An 18,346-nucleotide genomic window follows, 5' to 3' on the forward strand; every position below is an offset into this window, starting at 1 on the left:
AACGACTTTACAAAACAACTATCATAAATGATAGTATCTTTAATATATAAAAAGCCAATACAAACCGAGGACATACCCTAATTTGGCCAAGGAAAAGAAAGACAATTCACCAAAGAGGAAAAAGCATTAAGAAAACATTGAGCTTGGGGCACCTGGGTGGCTCAGTCGGTTACAAGTCCGACTTCAGCTCAGGTCATGATCTTATAGCTCATGAGTTCGAGCCCCACATCGGGCTCTGTGCTGACAGTTCAGAGCCTGGAGCCTGCTTCCGATTCTGTGTCTCCCTCTCTCTGACCCTTTCATGCTTGTGCTCTGTTTCTCTCTCTCAAAAATAAATAAACATTAAAAAACATTTTTTACATTAAAAAAAGAAAACATTGAGCTTAGCAAACACCAAATTTCAAATGAACATTTTCTCCAAATTAATAAAATTGTTACACATATGTATGTATATACACACACGAATATATGATCTCCAGTCACTGCTAAGTGAAAAAGAGATGAGCTCTTACATTGCTAGAAGAAATGAAAACTCATAAAAATTTCATGTAAGTCAAATGTGGTAATATGTCTCAAGAACGTTATCATTTGACTTGCTAATTATATATCCAGAAATTACATTGCACTGTGACCTTAACAATGTGAAACAGAAAATACAGAAAAGAAAACCTGGAGGAAATACACCAATGTGGCTTCTAGACATAATTTTTTTCCTTTCTCTTTTTTCTTGGTACTTTTCAATTTTCCTAAGGGAGCAGGCATGACTTGGAGTCTTAAATCAAAGTACCATACGTTCTCAGATAATATCACCAGCATATTTACTCATATAAGAATTATGTGCTTGCCTTTACTGATTCATAGGAGTTCAAAGTCTCAATAGACTAAAGAAAAATCTAGTTTTTTTAAACATCTGGTTTTGGGGCGCCTGGGGGGCTCAGTCGGTTAAGTGTCTGACTTTGGCTCAGTCATGATCTCACGGTTTGTGGGCTCGAACCCCACGTCGGGCTCTGTGCTGACAGCTCGGAGCCTGGAGCCTGTTTCAGATTCTGTGTCTCCCCCTCTCTCTGTCCCTCCCCTGCTTGTGCTCTGCCTCTGTCTCTCTCTCCAAAATAAATAAACATTAAAAAAAAAAGTAAATATCTGGTTTTACTTAAAAAAAAAATTTTAGCGGGTTTGGTCTACGATGCTAATCTACTAGTATACTCATGCTTGAAGAGAGGGGCCCTAAAATCTGGAATTTTTTTTTTCAGGGCCACGTCAGTGTTGATCCATAGAACAGTTGAGACGTCTTTGGAAAGACACTTGCTGAGAATATAAAACAAGCTCATTAGCTTTCTCCTCGGGGGATTCTAGATTGAAATCGTGGTGAATGTGTATGTGGAGATTAGCTGCATCTTTAAATAGAAGTCCTGAGAAGTCAACCAGCCCAGCAAGACAGCCTGCTTTCTACAAGTATGCAAGGATTCAACCAGGAGAAAATCACATCAAACGAACAGAAAGGAGGCTGCCACTAGGATTTCTGTGTTCATCTGGCACTTATTCTTTTACGTCTGATAAGCAAAATAACAGTAAGTTACTTTTTTTGTTTTTAATTTTTTTTTTAACGTTTATTTTTGAGACAGAGAGAGACAGAGCATGAACGGGGGAGGGGCAGAGAGAGAGGGAGACACAGAACCGGAAGCAGGCTCCAGGCTCTGGGCCATCAGCCCAGAGCCCGACGCGGGGCTCCAACTCACGGACCGCGAGATCATGACCTGAGCTGAAGTCGGACGCTTAACCGACTGAGCCACCCAGGCGCCCCAATAACAGTAAGTTACTTTTAAAGGACTAATAACGAAGACTCATTTGCTCCATTTTGAAAGCAAACGTCCTCTTCTCTTTTTTTCCTACCTGGACCCCCAAGGGCTTCACTCTCCTTATTTTCCGCCTCAATTTCTTTCAGTACTTCGGTCAGAGCTTCCCACTTCGGGTTGCTTTCTAGCACCAATTCCTTTTTTGTTTCTGTATGGGAATAAAAGGATAACCTCATTCTCCAGGGTAGTATTCACCTGTAAAGTGTTCCACAGGCTTTCAAAACAACACAACACAGACAACACAAGTGTCATTCCAAAAGCTTGTTCTTGTGAGCTTCCTTCCTGATGCCAGATAGAAACTACTTTCTTGAAAAAGGTCTCTTTAAGGTCTAAATAGAAGATATTTGAAACCAACATTAACAGAGGTTTCATAGTGGGGCGCCCGAGTGGCTCAGTCGGTTGAGCGTCCGCTCTTGGTTTCGGCTCAGGTCATGATCTCACGGATCATGGGTTTGAGCTCACATCAGACTCTGTGCTTACAGCATGGAGGCTGCCTGGGATTCTCTCTCTCCCTCTTTCTCTGCCTCTCTCTGGCTTGCACACATGCTCTCTCTTAAAATAAATAAATGAACTTTAATTTAAAGGAAAGAGAGGTTTCATAGTGCCTTGAGAGAAAGTTACATGTACGTCATGAATTTCAGATGATTCTGTATTAGTTGTCAACCGTGATACTATATATAAGCTGCTACATAAAACGAAAGAATTAGTACAGAGGAAGAGTATTTATTATTTCTAATCCGCATGACTTTCACATTCCTGAAAATGGAATACAAGGAGACCACAATCAAACATTTCTGTAAGAACCTAAACGCATCACTAATGTATTTAAGTTTTGAACTAGACCTTTGAACTAGGCAGAAAGTCAGCATCAATCCTATCCCATGCTTTAAAAAACCAATGATATTTGTCATACCCACTAGATAAGTATTGGAATAAACCTATTCTCGCCTCATTCTGGTATATTTATTTTTGTACAACTAAAAGGAATGTTAAATATTGTTAAGACTGTAAGTGCCAAAAGTAGTTACTATTCTGAAGTAAAAAAAAAAAAAAATATCAATCAATAGTTCTTATATAGCAGTAAAAACACTCTTGACTGATATTTGGCACTTGTTATCCGGAATCCTCTAACAACGGATTCTAGGACTTGCCACGCTGGATACTTTCAACTTATGTTACACATAACACGCCTTTAACATACAGGCACGCATTCTTCACACAGCTGAAGGAGACTGAGGATTACACGTTGACTTGGTAAGAATTTTCACACCAAATACTTAAATAAGAGACACAGTTAAAGATGAAGCCTACAGGATACCTTGCACTTGTTCAATTTCCATTTTTTCAGACACTTTGCCTTTTTTGTTCATTTTGGCATCTGGAAGATGATAAACCCTTGCTCGAGCATTAACAAACATCGAGGTGCTGGAGTCAAGAAAGAGCCAACCTAATATGAAAAGTTAAAAAAAAAAAAAGGCCTTCAATTTGGGATGAATTTTAAAGACTCTCTGATGGTCACATGCCCTATCTATACAACTGCCTGCCATCGTGTTCTCTGAACCGTACCTTCTCCCTTACTGAGGCCTCACTGTTTGATTAGGCCAGTGGGCTTTCAAAGTGTGGCCTACTGACCTCTGGGGGCCACCAAAATGTTTTCAGGGAGTCTGGACCTCAAAACTATTCTCAGATGAGTAATAATTCCTTATTTGGTTTTTTCCCCACTGTGTTGACATTTCTGGTAATGGTGCAAAAGCATTGGGGGGTAACACTGCTGGGCGCCTGAGCGTCATCAAGGCGGTGGAACCAAAGAGTACTAGTGGTCAATGTGTTCTTCACTGCTGTGCATTTGTAGCTTATTACTTAATGTCCCTGATGAAGCAATAAAAACTATTAATTGTAAGGGCGCTTGGGGGGCTCAGTTGGTGGAGTGTCTGACTCCTTCTTTCTGTTCAGGTCATGATCTTGAGGTTGTGGGACTGAGCCCTGCATCAGGCTCTGTGCTGAACATGGAGCCTGCTTAATATCCTTTCTCCCTCCCTCCCTCTCTCTCTCCCTCTGCCCCTTTTTCCTGCCTGCTTGCTCTCTCTCAAATAAAACAAAATAATTTTTAAAAGTTAAAAACATTACTAATGGTAGTAAATCTTGGCCTCAGAGGACAACGGACCCCATTTTGAAAATCAACGGTCTAGTCAAACAGTGACAGAGGTCACATTAGTGGGGCAGATGTGGCTGGTAGAAAAACAAGACGGTAGTCAACTGTTTAAGTATGTTTCTCTACAAATCTCTTCAGTCTTCAGCACTCTAGCTGATGAAACCCTAAACTCCCTTGCTGTTTCTTAGGAGAAAATGAATTTGAAGTTCTTAACAACTAAACTTCCAGAACACAACCTATTTCTAAGTTGGGGACTGCCTGTAATATACAGAGTCTTTTCTAGAAATAAAATTGCCCGGAATGGATATGAATATTTATTATTATACAGAACAGAAGTTCAGTAGGCGGAAACATTAGCTATCAATAAAACCTACATCCTTATGCTATGAACATAAAACGTAATTTGAAAGCTTAGTATACCGTGTAGTTGAATATAGCACTCCCCACATCTGATTCCCCAACAAAATCCGACACTTTATTCAAATCAGCTCCCATAATAATATTAGCATTTTTATCTCCCACCTGAATTCTGACCAAAAGCCTTCTCTGTCGCTCTCAGAGATTCCAGAAGATTAAGGAATGTGATACAATCATACTGAGAGAGATACTGCAGCAAAGTTCGTAATATCTTCAAATCCTGAACCAAGGACTTAGTCTTGGCTCCAAGCTGGTGCCACAAGGGATCCAGATAATGGCGGATCGTCTAAAACAAGAATACAGTTTAGTATGGCTAAAAATATATTCGATGTAGCTATTATTTTTTTATTTATTATTTGAGAGAGAGAGCGAGCGAGCGTGGGAGCAGGGGAGAGGCAGAGAGAGGGAGAAAGGGAATTTCACACAGGCTCCACGCTGTCAGTGCTGAGCCTGATGTGGGGCTTGAACTCATCAACCATGAGCTCACGACCTGAGCCACATTCAGACGCTTAACTGACTGAGCTACCCAGGTGTCCCCAATCATTTGTTTTCATGAAACATCAAAGCTTACAGCTTAGACCCGCCCAGTTTCTGCCCAGTTTGGCTGTGACCCTATCCTGGATACATACAGATGTGGGATCCAGCTGAACAGGGAACAGAGGGCACATACCAGGGAAACTACATGATATCAAATTAAATAACGACGTACCTTAACTTTGTGGTGTAAGTGATTTGCTTGGGTTCCCCCCCCCCCCCATGTGATTCATGGATGGAAAAGGATTTGTTAAATTAACAAGGGACTGCATTTGAATATTTTCTGGGATCCTAAAGTGTTGCCTAAAATGAAGGCTAGCTTTGACATGTACTATGTAGGTATCTACGTATCCACTGCTACGTATACACACGTCCTTCACAAACTGATTCTTTTTTTTTTTTTTTTTTTACTGTTTGTTTATTTTTGAGAGAGAGACAAGAGTGCGAGCAGGGGAGGGGCAGAGAGAGAGGGAGACACAGAATCTGAAGAAGTCTCCAGGCTCTGAGATGTCAGCACAGAGACCGACGAACGGCGAAATCATGACCTGAGCTGAAGTCGGACTCTTAACCGACTGAACTACCCAGGCGCCCCACAAACTATTTCCAAGCCACGCTCAGTGTGGAACCTGCTTAGGATTGCCCCTTCCCCACCCCCCCCGCCCCGCCCCTCTCTCTCATTCATGCTCTCGCTCTCTCTCCTATTCTTTTTTTAATGTTTATTTTTGAGAGAGACAGAGACAGAATGCGAGCGGGTTAGGGGCGGAGAGAGAGGGAGACACAGAATCCAAAGCAGGCTCCAGGCTCTGAGCTGTCAGCACAGAGTCCCACACGGGGCTCGAACCCATGAACTGTGAGATCATGACCTGAGCCAAAGTTGGACGCTCAACCAACTGAGCCACCCAGGTGCCCCTCTCTCTCTCTCTTAAACAAATGTTAATTTTCTGGGGCGCCTGGGTGGTTCAGTTGGTTAAGCATCCCACTTCGGCTCGGGTCATGATCTCACGGTTCGTGGGTTTGAGCCCCGAATCAGTCTCTGTGCTGACAGCTTGGAGCCTGGAGCCTGCTTCGGATTCTGTGTCTCCCTCTCTCTCTGCCCCTCCCCTGCTCATGCTCTGTCTTTCTCTGTCTCTCTAAATAAATAAATAAATAAATAAATAAATAAATAAATAAGTGTTAAAAAAATTAATTAAAAAATAAAAAAATTTTACAAATGTTAATTTTCTAACAAGATGAGAGTCATGTCTGCATTTACATCTGGTTGCTGAAAGAATACCCAAAATAATACTTTGACCTTTACCAGGGAATGAGAAACAGAAACTTAGTACAAAACCTATCAGGTTATATTTTGTTTTTTAATAAGGACACACACATTCTATTAAAAGAATGGGAAGGGTTTTTTTGTGGTTTTTCTTTGTGGCTTCACATGCACTACACTGTAAGAACAGAGGAACAAAACATAATGTAATTAGTTTTATGTATCATTATTTCAATAGAAGCACTTTCTGGAAGAATCAGAGATATGAGGAGTTAAATTTTTCCTTTTAAATAATCACTGTGAATTATTTCCAGTGACACACAGATGCATTCAAAGCTTAAAAGACAGGAACTTGTTCCACCAAAATATAGAAAAAAAAAAAAAAAAGCTGCCAGGAATTTTTTTAAAAGTCAGCGTTTTCTGGATCTACAATTCAATTTTAGACATTTACGCATCTGTATTAATATTCATCTACAATAGAAAACATCAGTTAGAATAAAAGTTCCTTGAACTAAAAGTCTTAACATTTTCTCAACTGAAAACGTAATTTTAGGACACAGCAAGGTTCACATTCCTCAGTAATGAAAACTCGTCCCAATTATTTTTATTCCAAGCAGATCATAAATTATGAAAGCATTCTCATGTAAAACTCTTCTATCTGTAGATATCCAAATGCTGTCATTTCAGAGCAAAAAGGTTATTTTTCCTTCTCTTAATTATACTTGAAATACAAGATAATCACTGTATAACGGCAAAAATAAAGAGTTGTGCTTACAGGTCAATCCATGTATTCTACTACAAATTATTACTCTCCAGTAAACCGAACAGGTTGTACTTAAATCACTTCCAGATTAGTTTTAAAATAACAGCAATTTCTGGGGCGCCTGGGCGGCTCAGTCAGTTAAGCGTCCGACTTTGGCTCAGGTCATGATCTCGAGGTTTGTGAGTTCGAGCCCCGCACTGGGCTCTTTGCTGACAGCTCAGAGCCTGGAGCCTGCTTCGGGTTCTGTGTCTCCCTCCCTCTGTGCCCCTCCCCTGCTCACACTCTGTCTCTCTGTCTTTCTCAAAAATGCATATAAAAAAACATTTAAAAAAATAACAGCAATATCCTATTGAGGACACTGCAATTAGCAAAAGAACTTGGATTCTTTAAAGCTGTAACCTAACACACTGCGCTTACAAGGAAAAGAGGCAGAGTACCTTGTCAAACGGTTTTCCAATAGCATTTTCTAAAGACAAATCTTCAACTTCGAGCGATGGGTTGTGGCATTTCAGTTCTTTCAGACACGCATTTAGGATGTCGAGGATGGCAGTCTGTATGGCGAGCATGGCAGGCGTCATAGAAACGTGAATTTCTACAACTTCAGGTTTGTGCTGTTCTAAGAATGAGTTTACTGCTACATGGAACCTGAAGAGACAAATCGTTTCCAAACGTTTTCTCCGAGACCAGAAATAACACGGCTCTCAGTTTTTGCTCTCACAGGGTTTTTGGAAATGCAACTAAGACACAAACCAGACAGACAGCAAAATGACAATGTTTTCAGAAGTACTTTTAATCTCAACGAAAGGATGCATTCGTTGAATAAGGCGGGGGGTCAGCAAAAATATGGTCTGGGCCCAAACCAGTGCCTGTTTTTTTTTTTTTAATGTTTATTTATTTTTGAGAGAGAGGGAGAGAGAGACAGAGCACAAGCAGGGGAGGGGCAGAGAGAGGGGGAGACACAGAATCCGAGGCAGGCTTCAGGCTCTGAGCCGTCAGCAGAGCCCGACGTGGGGCTGGAAACCATGAACCATGAGATCATGACCTGAGCCAAAGTCAGATGCTCAACCGAGTGAAGCCACCCAGGCACCCCGTTTTTGTTGTTTTTTTTTTCATTGCCTGTTTTTAGAAATAGTGTTATTGGAACAAAGCCGTGCCCAGTGTTTATATATTGTCTATGGCTGCTTTCCTGATGCAACAGCAGACTGGAAGTATTGTCACAAACCACCTGGCCTGCAAAGCCCAAAATACTTACTATCAGGCCCTTCACAGAAAAAGCATGCCTATCCTTGAGACAGCATAATCAAGAAAGGCAAAAGACCCTGGCAATTACTTTCAAATGCCATGTAGTGTAACCAAAATACGTATCAGCACAGGTGCGAGATGTTTGAACATTGGAACCTTCCGGGTTTTCCTAGACATTTACAGGAATTCTTCAAAAATCTTTACGCTTTGGGGCCCCTGAGTGGCTCAGTCAGTTAAGTGTCCGACTTCCGCTCAGGTCATGATCTCACGGTTCATGAGTTCGAGCTCCGCGTCAGGCTCTGTGTTGACCGCTTGGAGCCTGGAGCCTGCTTCGGATTCTGTGTCTCCCTCTCTCTGCCCCTTCCCTGCTCGTGCTCCATCTCTCAAAAACAAATAAACGTTAAACAAAATTAATAAAACAATCTTTGTGCCTTATTCCCCGACAGGTAATTTTCAGAGGGAGTTTAGTTCTCCTAAACCTGTTATATACCTTAGGCTCTAGATTCCCTGGGGGTTTCGCTAAACGTAGAAGAGGCAATAAAGTGGCTGCCCTTGGATGGATGTGACGGGCTACCAGAAAAGGAAATATCAAATCTGTCTCTCCTTTTAAAATAATCACAAATGAGGTAACCATATGTTTCTATTTGATGCACTTGGTATGGACCCGGCTATCGTATGTCAAGTGCAATTCCTATAAATTTTACATCACTTTCAAGTGCACGCTTAAGTCGTAGTGGATTCTCTCACAGAAATCTGTCACATAAGGCTATTTACCTTGGCCACAGATACAGCTTCCCTACGAAAAGATTTCGCATCACTCTTTCCACGTGACAAAAACCAGTGTCAAAGGCGACAGCATTGTCTGTGAAAGCTTTAATAAAACCACGCTTGTTTTTCTGGCGAAACAGACGCAAGATGAATGCTTCTTGACAAGACTCGATTATCCTGTGCGCTCTATACACCAAGATGCCTGGGAGGAGATAATAATTTAGATTACAGAACAGACAAGGAAGTTCATGCTCGTTTTCATTCACTGATTTTACCACATTTCTCTTGAGCACGGGCGGTGTGCTCGTCTGGGCCCGAGATACAGCAGTGAACACACAGATGGCAATCTGTGTCCTTGCGGTACTTACGATACACAATATAAACAAAGAGACGATTTAGTAAGTTGTACAGCGATAAGGGCTGGGGAGGAAAAAAGGAATCCGAGGAGGAGGAGAGGGAGTGTGTGTGAGAGGTGATGGGGGGCAACTTTAGGCAGGGTTGCCTCGTTGAGGCTCTATCTGGGCCAAGGCTAGATGGAAAAGAGGAGGTGAGCCTTGTAACCACGTGCACCAAGACCGTTCCAGGATGAGGGGACAGTAAGAGCAAAGGCCCTGGGGTGGGGTATGTCTGGCACGGCGGAGGAAGAGTTTCTGAAAGCAAAGTGCCTCACTGACTCTCCTTTCATATGTGAACCAGATGTGGACTACAGAAAAGAGGGCCATTTCACAAGTCTGGGTAACATCTGTACCACCTACTAGAATAATTCAATTTTTGGAATCAGAGGATATTCAACTGAGAGATAAACTAGTCCATTAAAATAAAGACCTTTAATGAATATATTTACTACATCTGGGTTTGGGGGTGCTGTGATTAGGACACTTCTGAGATCACAAAAACAAGGAAATTATTATACGTTTCCTTATTTATAAAATGAGAGCACTGACCAGATAATCTTTCTTTTGTGTGTATAATACATCCACGAGACATGACACATATATGCCATTTTGATGCAGTGTGATTAGCGAGAAATTAGGAAGACGTAGGACATAAGAGTGCACGGATGTCATTTCTGAATCAAAAACTCAATTATTCTGTGATGATTCTTAGTCTTTGAGACCGACATCAAGCCAATTACCTTACATAAAAATTTGTCATAAATGTGTTTATGTGTTTTTGTACCAGTTCCCATGACTCCTAGCATCTGGGAAATGACATTAATAGTGATTTATGACCCCTTTTAGTAGTTCAGGAGGCTCAATTCAGATTCTGCTCTTTTGGCGTTTAAATTTTGGACTGAGGTGGAGAGAGCTACCATCTATTCTAATTCTAGCTAAGCACACTATTTTTCAGATGTGCTAAAAATCAGTAAGTGTTATTTAGGAATTTACAGACAAAGGGTTTTCAATAACTGCAATACATGTACATAACAAATTTACAACTCAGAAAAGATCCTGGACTTAAGACGCTGGGCTTTTCCAAGTACTTTACTGGGCTACACTTTGCTGGCCTAGACTGAAATATTATATAAGGTTGAAGTGATAAAGGTGGGCTTCTAAAGGAAAGATGGGCCTCAATTTAAGACAATGTTCTGCTCCAGCTCACCTGGTGGCTCAGTTGGGTAAGCGTCTGACTCGTGATCTCAGCTCAGGTCATGATCTCACGGTTTCGGTTCGTGAGATCGAGCCCCGTGAGATCCTGCCCAGAGCCTGCTTAGGATTCTCTCTCTTCTCCCTCTCTACCCCTCCCCCGCTCGTGCACGTGTGCACACATGTTCTCCCTTCTCTCAAAATAAATAAATAAACAAACATTAAAAAAAGAAAAAAGAAAGAAAATGTTGTGTTCCAAAAGGCTGTCATTCTTTTGGAACCCAGATGGAAGAAGAGAATACTCGATCCCGGGCACTGGGGTCAGGTACTTTTGCAGACTTACTCATTTAATCCTCAGAATTCTATGATGTAGGTATTATTATGAGATCAGGAGAGGCAAACAGGTTGATCAAAGTCATCCGCCAAGTAATGGGAGGCTAAAGGTCCCAAACCATGTGTGCCTGAAGACAAAGCCTGGTTTCTCCTAAGTGACACCCCCTGAGGACTCCCCACCACCCCCGACACACCGTTTGAAAAACCAGCAACAAGAAAACACGAGCAGGTGTACTTCTGGGGGCAACTGCGGTCTCACCAAAGCCTCCTTACATTTCATTCTGATGCTCCCACAACAGTTCGTATCTCATCCTGTACTGCGAGTACTGCTTTCCACCTGCCTCCTCCACGACACCGCTTGAGGACAAGGACATCACAACAAGCAGTCATCAGAGAATGCTTGACTGTGTGCTGAGCATGAAGCTAAGAATTTTACAAACATGATCTCATTTCACCCGTGTGCTAAGCCTAAGAGGAGGCACTGTTACAGTCTCCCATTTATGGGTGAGTAAACGGAGTCCTGATGACATTAAGGAACGTGCCAGGAGGCACAACTTTGGTACACGGGGGAGGCGGGGTCAAACCCAGAGGGAGCCTAGCTCAAGAGTTCACCAGTCTCTCGTTCATCTGTCTCCAGGACCTACCACATCTCTACCAAACAAAGGACCCTTAGGACACTAAATGTTTGTTGAGTGAACAGAAAACTGGATTATAGCCCTGGGCGCACGAACCTAACATGTAACGTGGGAGGGTTTTTTTAAGCGTCCCGTGGAAAGCGTGTTCTGAGTTCTATTTGGGGAGGTCAGGAGCCGTTTTAGCAATGAAAGCCTCCTGTCCTGTCTCCTGCCAGTACAACCAGGGTCGCTATCTACACAGTTCTCTCTGCACCGGGGAGCTGCGTTTGGCAGGGACCCTTGGGTGGGGTATGGTGGCGGATACCACGAGTAGCAATGGCAGTGGCGGAGGTGGGGGGGGAAGGTTAGGGCCGGGGACATTCAGAACTTTCCGGAGGGTTACATGTCTCAAGGACTGCTGTTTGGTCTGTCAGAGTTGTGGTCAAAGTGTCATTGCCAGCCTGGCGGGAGCGGTGGGGGGGGGCGGGGGAGAATGATCCCTTGGGGAGCAGAATCGGGCAGGGTTCTTGTCTGGCATTGATTCACCTTCCATGCAGCGAAGCGGCGGCAGCAGCAGCGCTACCTTCATTATTGGCTGCTGATCAGATATGGGCCGGGAATTTTGCGCTTTTATTTAGGAACTACCTATAAGCTATAATTTGGAGGTTTCTTTGATTCATCCCGCTCTCTGCCTAAGTAGGTTGAACGGTTACTAAAAGTCAGAGCAATACTGACATCTAGTGGTAGTTCCGGTACACTGCCCCCATTTTATCCACTTAAAAAACAAAGCAATATAAAACTAAGCTGAGAAGAAAGCAACAAACAGTGAAAGACTTTACGATGCATCAGAATTTCTGGTTATGAAAAGCCAATGCTTTTTTTTTCTTTGCTATTATTTATCATTTAGTATGTACCACGCACTATACTGAGCCGTTTATTTTTACTCACTTAATCCTTAAGATAACTCTAGGAGGTGCTCTTTTTCTCAATTTAAGAAATGAACCCACAACCAAATGGCCAACTCATTTTCGACAAAGCAGGAAAGAAAAATGGAAAAAAGTCTCTTTAACAAGTGGTGCTGGGAAAACTGGACAGCGACAAGCAGAAGGATGAACCAGACCACTTTCCTCCACCATACACAAAAATAAACTCAAAGTGGATCAAAGATCTAAATGTGAGACAAGACACCATCAAAATCCTAGAGAACACAGGCAGCAACCTCTCTGATCTTGGCCGGAGCAACTTCTTACTAGATATGTTGCTGGAGGCAAAGGAAACAAAAGCAAAAATGAACTATTGGGACCTCATCAAGATAAAAAGCTTCTGCACAGCAAAGGAAACAGTCAACAAAACTAAAAGGCAGCCTACAGAATGGGAGAAGATATTCACAAAAGACATATCTCATAAAGGGCTGGCATCCAAAATCTACAAAGAACTTCTCAAACTCAACACCCAAAAAATAAATAACCCAGTGAAGAAATGGGCTGAAGACACGAATAGATACTTTTCCAAAGAAGACATCCAGATGGCTAATAGACACATGAAAAGATGCTCAACATCACTCATCATCAGGGAAATAGAAATCAAAACCATGATGAGATAATACCTCATACCTGTCAGAGTGGCTAAGATTAACAACACAAGAAACAGCAGGTGTTGGTGAGGATGCGGAGAAAGAGGATCTCTTTTGCATTGTTGGTGGGAATGCAAACTGGTGCAGCCACTCTGGAAAACAGTATGGAGTTTCCTCAAGAAACTAAAAATAAAACGACCCTACAATCCAGCAATTGTACCATTAGGTATTTACCCAAAGGATACAAAAATACAGATTGGAAGGGGTACGTGCACCTGATGTTTACAGCAGCATTATCAACAGTAGCCAAATTATGGAAAGAGCCCAAGTGCCCATCAACTGGTGAATGGATACAGAAGATGTGGTGTATCTATCTATACGATGTAATATTACTTAGTCATCGAAAAGAATGACCCCTTCCCATTTGCAATGATGTGGATGGAGCTAGAGTGTATTATGCTAAGTCAATCAGAGGAAGACAAATACCATAGGATTTCACTCATGTGTGGAAATTCAAGAAACGAAACAGATGAACACGTGGGAAGTGGGCGGAGAGAAGAGAGGGAGACAAGCCATTCTTAATGACAGGGAACTGAGGGTTGACTGAGGGAGGGGGTGGGGGATGGGCTAGATAGGGGATGGGTACTAAGGAGGGCACTTGTGATGAGCACTGGGGGTTGTATGTAAGTGATCAATCACTGAATTCTACTCCTGAAATAATATTGCCCTGTATATGTTAACTAACTAAAATAAAAAAAAAAAGAGAAAAGAGAACCGAGGCTCACCAAAATTACGTAACTTCCTTGTGAGTGGTGGCATCCCCATTCAAAGCCAGGTGAGTCCAACTTTACCACCTATGCCCCAGCTTATTACAGTTATAAATGTTATAAAAGTATAAAAACACTTTTCTTCAATCAGTGTACCATGAGCCACATAAAACATTCGTTCATACATTGATTCACTAAATGCTTCCTGAGGGTCTTCTGGGTCAGGGCAATAGTGGGATATACCATTATGAATGTCACAGTCGCTCTGCCCTCCAGAAGTTTACAGAAGATCACAGCTTATTCACACAACGTTCATCCAACAAACACGTGTTTAATACCCTGCGTATCAGGTTCTTAGCCTGCAATGAACAAATTGTTCCTTGTGCTTATGAAGCTTGTTATCTAAGAGTGAGACAGAAAAATAAACTGGCAAATATAATGGGTTGTTCTTTAGTGCTATGACTGGGGAGAAGCACAGGATAACCCGAGGACAGAGAGGTAGGGTCCTCAAATGAGCTTTGGGGGAGATCAGAAAAGGTTGCCAAACAGATGAATGATAATGAGAACGAATTCCTTTTCTATATTAATTCTAGCTAAAATGAAGCCATTATTTCTCAAAATAATTAAGCAACGACTCGGTTTAATTTCAAATCACGGGGGGGAGAAAAACTCTTTAGAGAGAAAACCAAATATTTTAGGAAATATACAAAGTATATCTATAAACATTTCAAGGCTGATTAGGTTCGAAAAGCAAATGCCAGCCAATTATGAAGTATTAACCAGATGGGAGCTTAGAGAGCAAGGAAAAGTCATTCTTACTTATTCAGGCTACAAGTACTTTTTAAGCATCTAAAATGTGTCCGGTATTGTGCTAACCCCTGGGAGTACAATGCTGAGTCAAAACACCCAGTGCTGCCCCCAAGGAGGTTCTAGTTTAGACTTCAGCAGTGGAGACAGGCACAAAAAAGTGCTAGTTTGTATCATTATACAAATAATGACAAGGTGTCAAATTCTTACCAGTGATTAAATCTGAAGGTATTCTATTAGTCAAGAAGTCGACCACAAGTATTCGACTTGTTGCAAATATCACACCTCCTTGGGTGTAGACCTCGTAGCGACTGTTACTTGTGATTTCATTTGTTACACGACGAGGGAGGTGTTCCACTCCTTCAATCTTCAGCTGACTGATAAAATACTCCTACATCAAATCAAGTTTGATTAGCAGTCTGTTTAATACAGGGCAGTTTTTACTAGGCGGCAAGGTCTTTGTATTTAAAAAGAGAGACAGGGAACTTGAGGAATATACAAACCAAGTTACTGCTTTGGGTGATCAACCAATCATCCACATGCAACCAGGCTTTTATTTTTGTTGGGTTTTTGGGTTTGTGCTGAGGCATCACTGCACTTGAGTTATGAGCATTTTAACAACAATAACAAAGACTTTAAAACCCTCAGTTAAAAGACTTCGGCTAGCTAGAAACTACTTGCCATCAAAGCCCGGTTTGCAGGCAAGCGCTGGGTGTGAGGAGATCGCAAGGAATCCTCTTCCCAAGCCGAGTTTTAGACTGGTGGCTCTGTCCCCATCCGCCCCAGCGGGGCTTCAGGTCAGTGGGAGCTTGGCCCTTTGTGTCTTCAGGGCAACCCTTCCTCTCCTGGGGGCCCTGGGTTGTGCCAGGTACTGGGGATCCCTAGACAAATCAGACAGTATCCCTGCCCTCACCGAGTCTGTGGGCATTCTTCTCAGCGGCCACCTGCCTCCTGGCCACCTGCTCTACCTAGGGGCGCAGCAGACTTGTCACACCAGGCTGTGCCACCTCTCAATAGCAAACGCCCCGTTTTGGCACAGATGTATCCGTCTTCTGTCCTCAGTGCCCTCCATTCCTTAACCGCCAGGTCCTCAGCTTCCAGCTCCCTTCCCTTCTGACCCTCCGCCCCCTCCCCCCAGCCTGGGTCAACCCCCTCAGACCCTCCTCTTCCCTCCAGGGCTCTCCCCAGTTTCAGTCTCTCCTTTCACATCCTGCAATTACCCTCTGAGACTCGCCCATCCCCGTCACTGTTCCCTTTTCCAGATCCCGCTCTTCTGACCCAACAGGCCCCATGGTACCCAGCCTGGCGCCTCTCTCATCGTTCCTCTCCGCAGCCTTCTCTGGCCATCGCGTCCTCTTCCGGGACCTCCAATCCTTCTCTCTGCCCCTCGCCTCCGGTGGTGACTCCCCTCCCCCTCTCCGAGCCCCTCCGTCCCTCTGCGTCCTTGCACCCTCGGCAGGGACCTGCAGCTGTCTCAGAGACCCCCGTTCCAAGCTCTTGCACCAGTGTCAGAGACTTGCACCCTGCTCGGGACCCCTCGCACCCTCGGTGTCCCCGCGCCGGTGTCAGGGACTTGCGTCGGCCTCGAGACTCCTCCCACTCCCGTGTCCTCCCACCCGCGTCAGGAACCCGCGTCCGCCTCAAGGACCCCTCTCATCCTTCTCAGTGTCCCCGCGCCCGTGTCAGGGACGTGCATCCTCCAAGGGACCCCTCCCACCCTACGTCCTCGCGCCGGTGTCAGGGCCCTGCATCTGCCTCACGGACCCCCATTCAACGCCCTCCCCCGGCGCTAGGGACCGCCGGCGCCCTCAGAGGCCTCGCGCCCGCGTCGGGCCTGCATCCGCTCGGGAAGCCCCCAACTCTCTCGGGGACCCCCTCACCCCCGCGCCGGCAGCCGCACCTCCTCGGCCGGCTGCGTGTTGAGCACCAGCACCAGGCACGCGGGGTGGCAGTGCAGCCGGAGGAAGTGGTAGAGGAGCCGATCCGCGCCGAGCCCGCGGGCGCACACTACCAGCCCGTCCGCGTCCAGTAGTTCCAGCACCAGCTGCCGCTCATACTCCAGCAGCGGCGCCATAGCGGTCGGCCGAGCCGGCGGTACCGGCTCCATGGGCGCCCTTCCGGGGCCGCGGCCGAGCTCAGCCGAAGAGAGCCGAGCGGGAGCCGAACTCAGCCGAAGAGAGCCGAGCGGGAGCCGAGCTCAGGCGAACAGAACGCAGCGGGAGACGAGCTCAGGCGAACAGAACCGAGCGGGAGACGAGCTCAGCCGAACAGAACCGAGCGGGAGACGAGCTCAGCCGAACAGAGCCGAACGGGGGACGAGCGCAGCCGAACAGAGCCGAGCGGGAGACGAGCTCAGCCGAACAGAGCCGAGCGGGAGACGAGCGTCGGTCGAAGGAAGCCGAAGGGAGCCGAGCCCGACAGGTCGAGAGCCAGCCGAACTCAGCCGAGGAGGAGCCGAAGCCGCGAGGGAGCTGGCCGAACTTTGCCGAAGAGGAGCCGAGTGGAGCCGAAGATTCGTAGAGTTCCCCAGCAACTTGGTGCTTGCGCGCTCCCGACAGGTGTCCGCTCCAGACCTCAGGCTCCAGCCCACGGCCTTTAGGGAATCCGTCTTGCCTTGTCCCTTCGGTCGGAGGGTGGGGCGGCCTGGATCTGCAACTAGAACCCAAGCTACCCCAAAGCAAGGAGAGGAGAATTAAACCCAAGGAGTTTAGTTCCCCAACCTCGGCAATGAAAAAGCTGTCAGTTGTCCAAGCGCGCCTGGAATTAGTGGCCCTCTTTGCCACGGTGAGGTTTCAGTTTTACTTTTGCAGTTGGCCTCTGTCTTCCTGTAAAAAAAATTTTTTTTTTGAATGAAAAGAATAGTTTACTACTTTCAGGCCCTTGTTTCTCTCGAAATGTCTTGAATGCAATAATAATCTGTTTCTTAAGTCGCGCCCGGGTGTCCCCCCAGCCTCTGCATCCTGTCTTCCACTAGAGGGACACCTTCGGAAGTTTTTGTTCCGCAAGGACCGCCTGATAATCCAACCAAAGGAATTGTTCTATGTGGACATTCCTTTCCCCCCAATTTAATTATTAGAAAATGAAAATCAACCGTTATTCCATTACCCAGAAATAGTCACTGTAATACCATGAAATGTGTATTTTCAGTCTTTTTTTTTTTTTTCCCCTTCTCACCACACAATTCTTTTACCGATTTGAGATAGTAAGTGAGGCGGGTTTCCAAGTATGTCACTGATATTTGACAAACCTCGAGCATACTATTTAGTATTCTACAAAATCCTTTTACATGGCTAATAATATTTCTGTAATGAGGATATACCACACTTATTTATCTAAGCCCTGATTAATGGACATTTAGTTTGTTTTCACCATCACCCCCTATTATAAATAATATTTCACTGAACATTTTTGCACATAAATTCAACCATGCTCCTAAGATATACTTAGAATGGATAATTAGTGGGATAAAGAGAACCAACATAAGGCTTTTCGTTACATTCATAGTGCAACATTGCCCTCTAGAAAGCCTGTACCAATCTGCATTCACATCAGCAGATGCAAGAGGATCTGTTTCTCCATCTCGTTACGGCTTAACCAGGATTTGACTTACATTTTGTCAAGATTAAAACAACGTGTAATAATTCCTGAATGGGAAGGTTTGCCTGCAATTTTCGACAGGCAG

The 18,346-nt window shown here is 44.4% G+C and overlaps 1 protein-coding gene across 1 annotated transcript in view; it reads right to left on the minus strand.

Annotated features, from left to right (window-relative positions):
- ERCC4 (ERCC excision repair 4, endonuclease catalytic subunit) overlaps window positions 1-16,779 on the minus strand; it is a 30,881-nt gene extending 14,102 nt beyond the window's left edge. The window contains exons 1-7 of the mRNA XM_047087364.1: window positions 16,565-16,779; window positions 14,875-15,055; window positions 8,991-9,186; window positions 7,412-7,619; window positions 4,528-4,708; window positions 3,172-3,300; window positions 1,891-2,001 (exon numbers count right to left, since the gene is read on the minus strand). Of these exons, the coding sequence (XP_046943320.1) occupies window positions 1,891-2,001; window positions 3,172-3,300; window positions 4,528-4,708; window positions 7,412-7,619; window positions 8,991-9,186; window positions 14,875-15,055; window positions 16,565-16,771 (1,213 nt within the window). The 5' untranslated portion in view covers window positions 16,772-16,779. The remainder of the gene's footprint in view (window positions 1-1,890; window positions 2,002-3,171; window positions 3,301-4,527; window positions 4,709-7,411; window positions 7,620-8,990; window positions 9,187-14,874; window positions 15,056-16,564) is intronic.
- Between the last annotated feature and the right edge of the window lie 1,567 nt (window positions 16,780-18,346).

Source organism: Lynx rufus, unplaced genomic scaffold (assembly GCF_022079265.1).
Source record: "Lynx rufus isolate CCGP_SWC_20201006 ecotype Redwood Valley unplaced genomic scaffold, mLynRuf1.p SCAF_23, whole genome shotgun sequence".
In the NCBI taxonomy this organism is placed as follows: domain Eukaryota; kingdom Metazoa; phylum Chordata; class Mammalia; order Carnivora; family Felidae; genus Lynx; species Lynx rufus.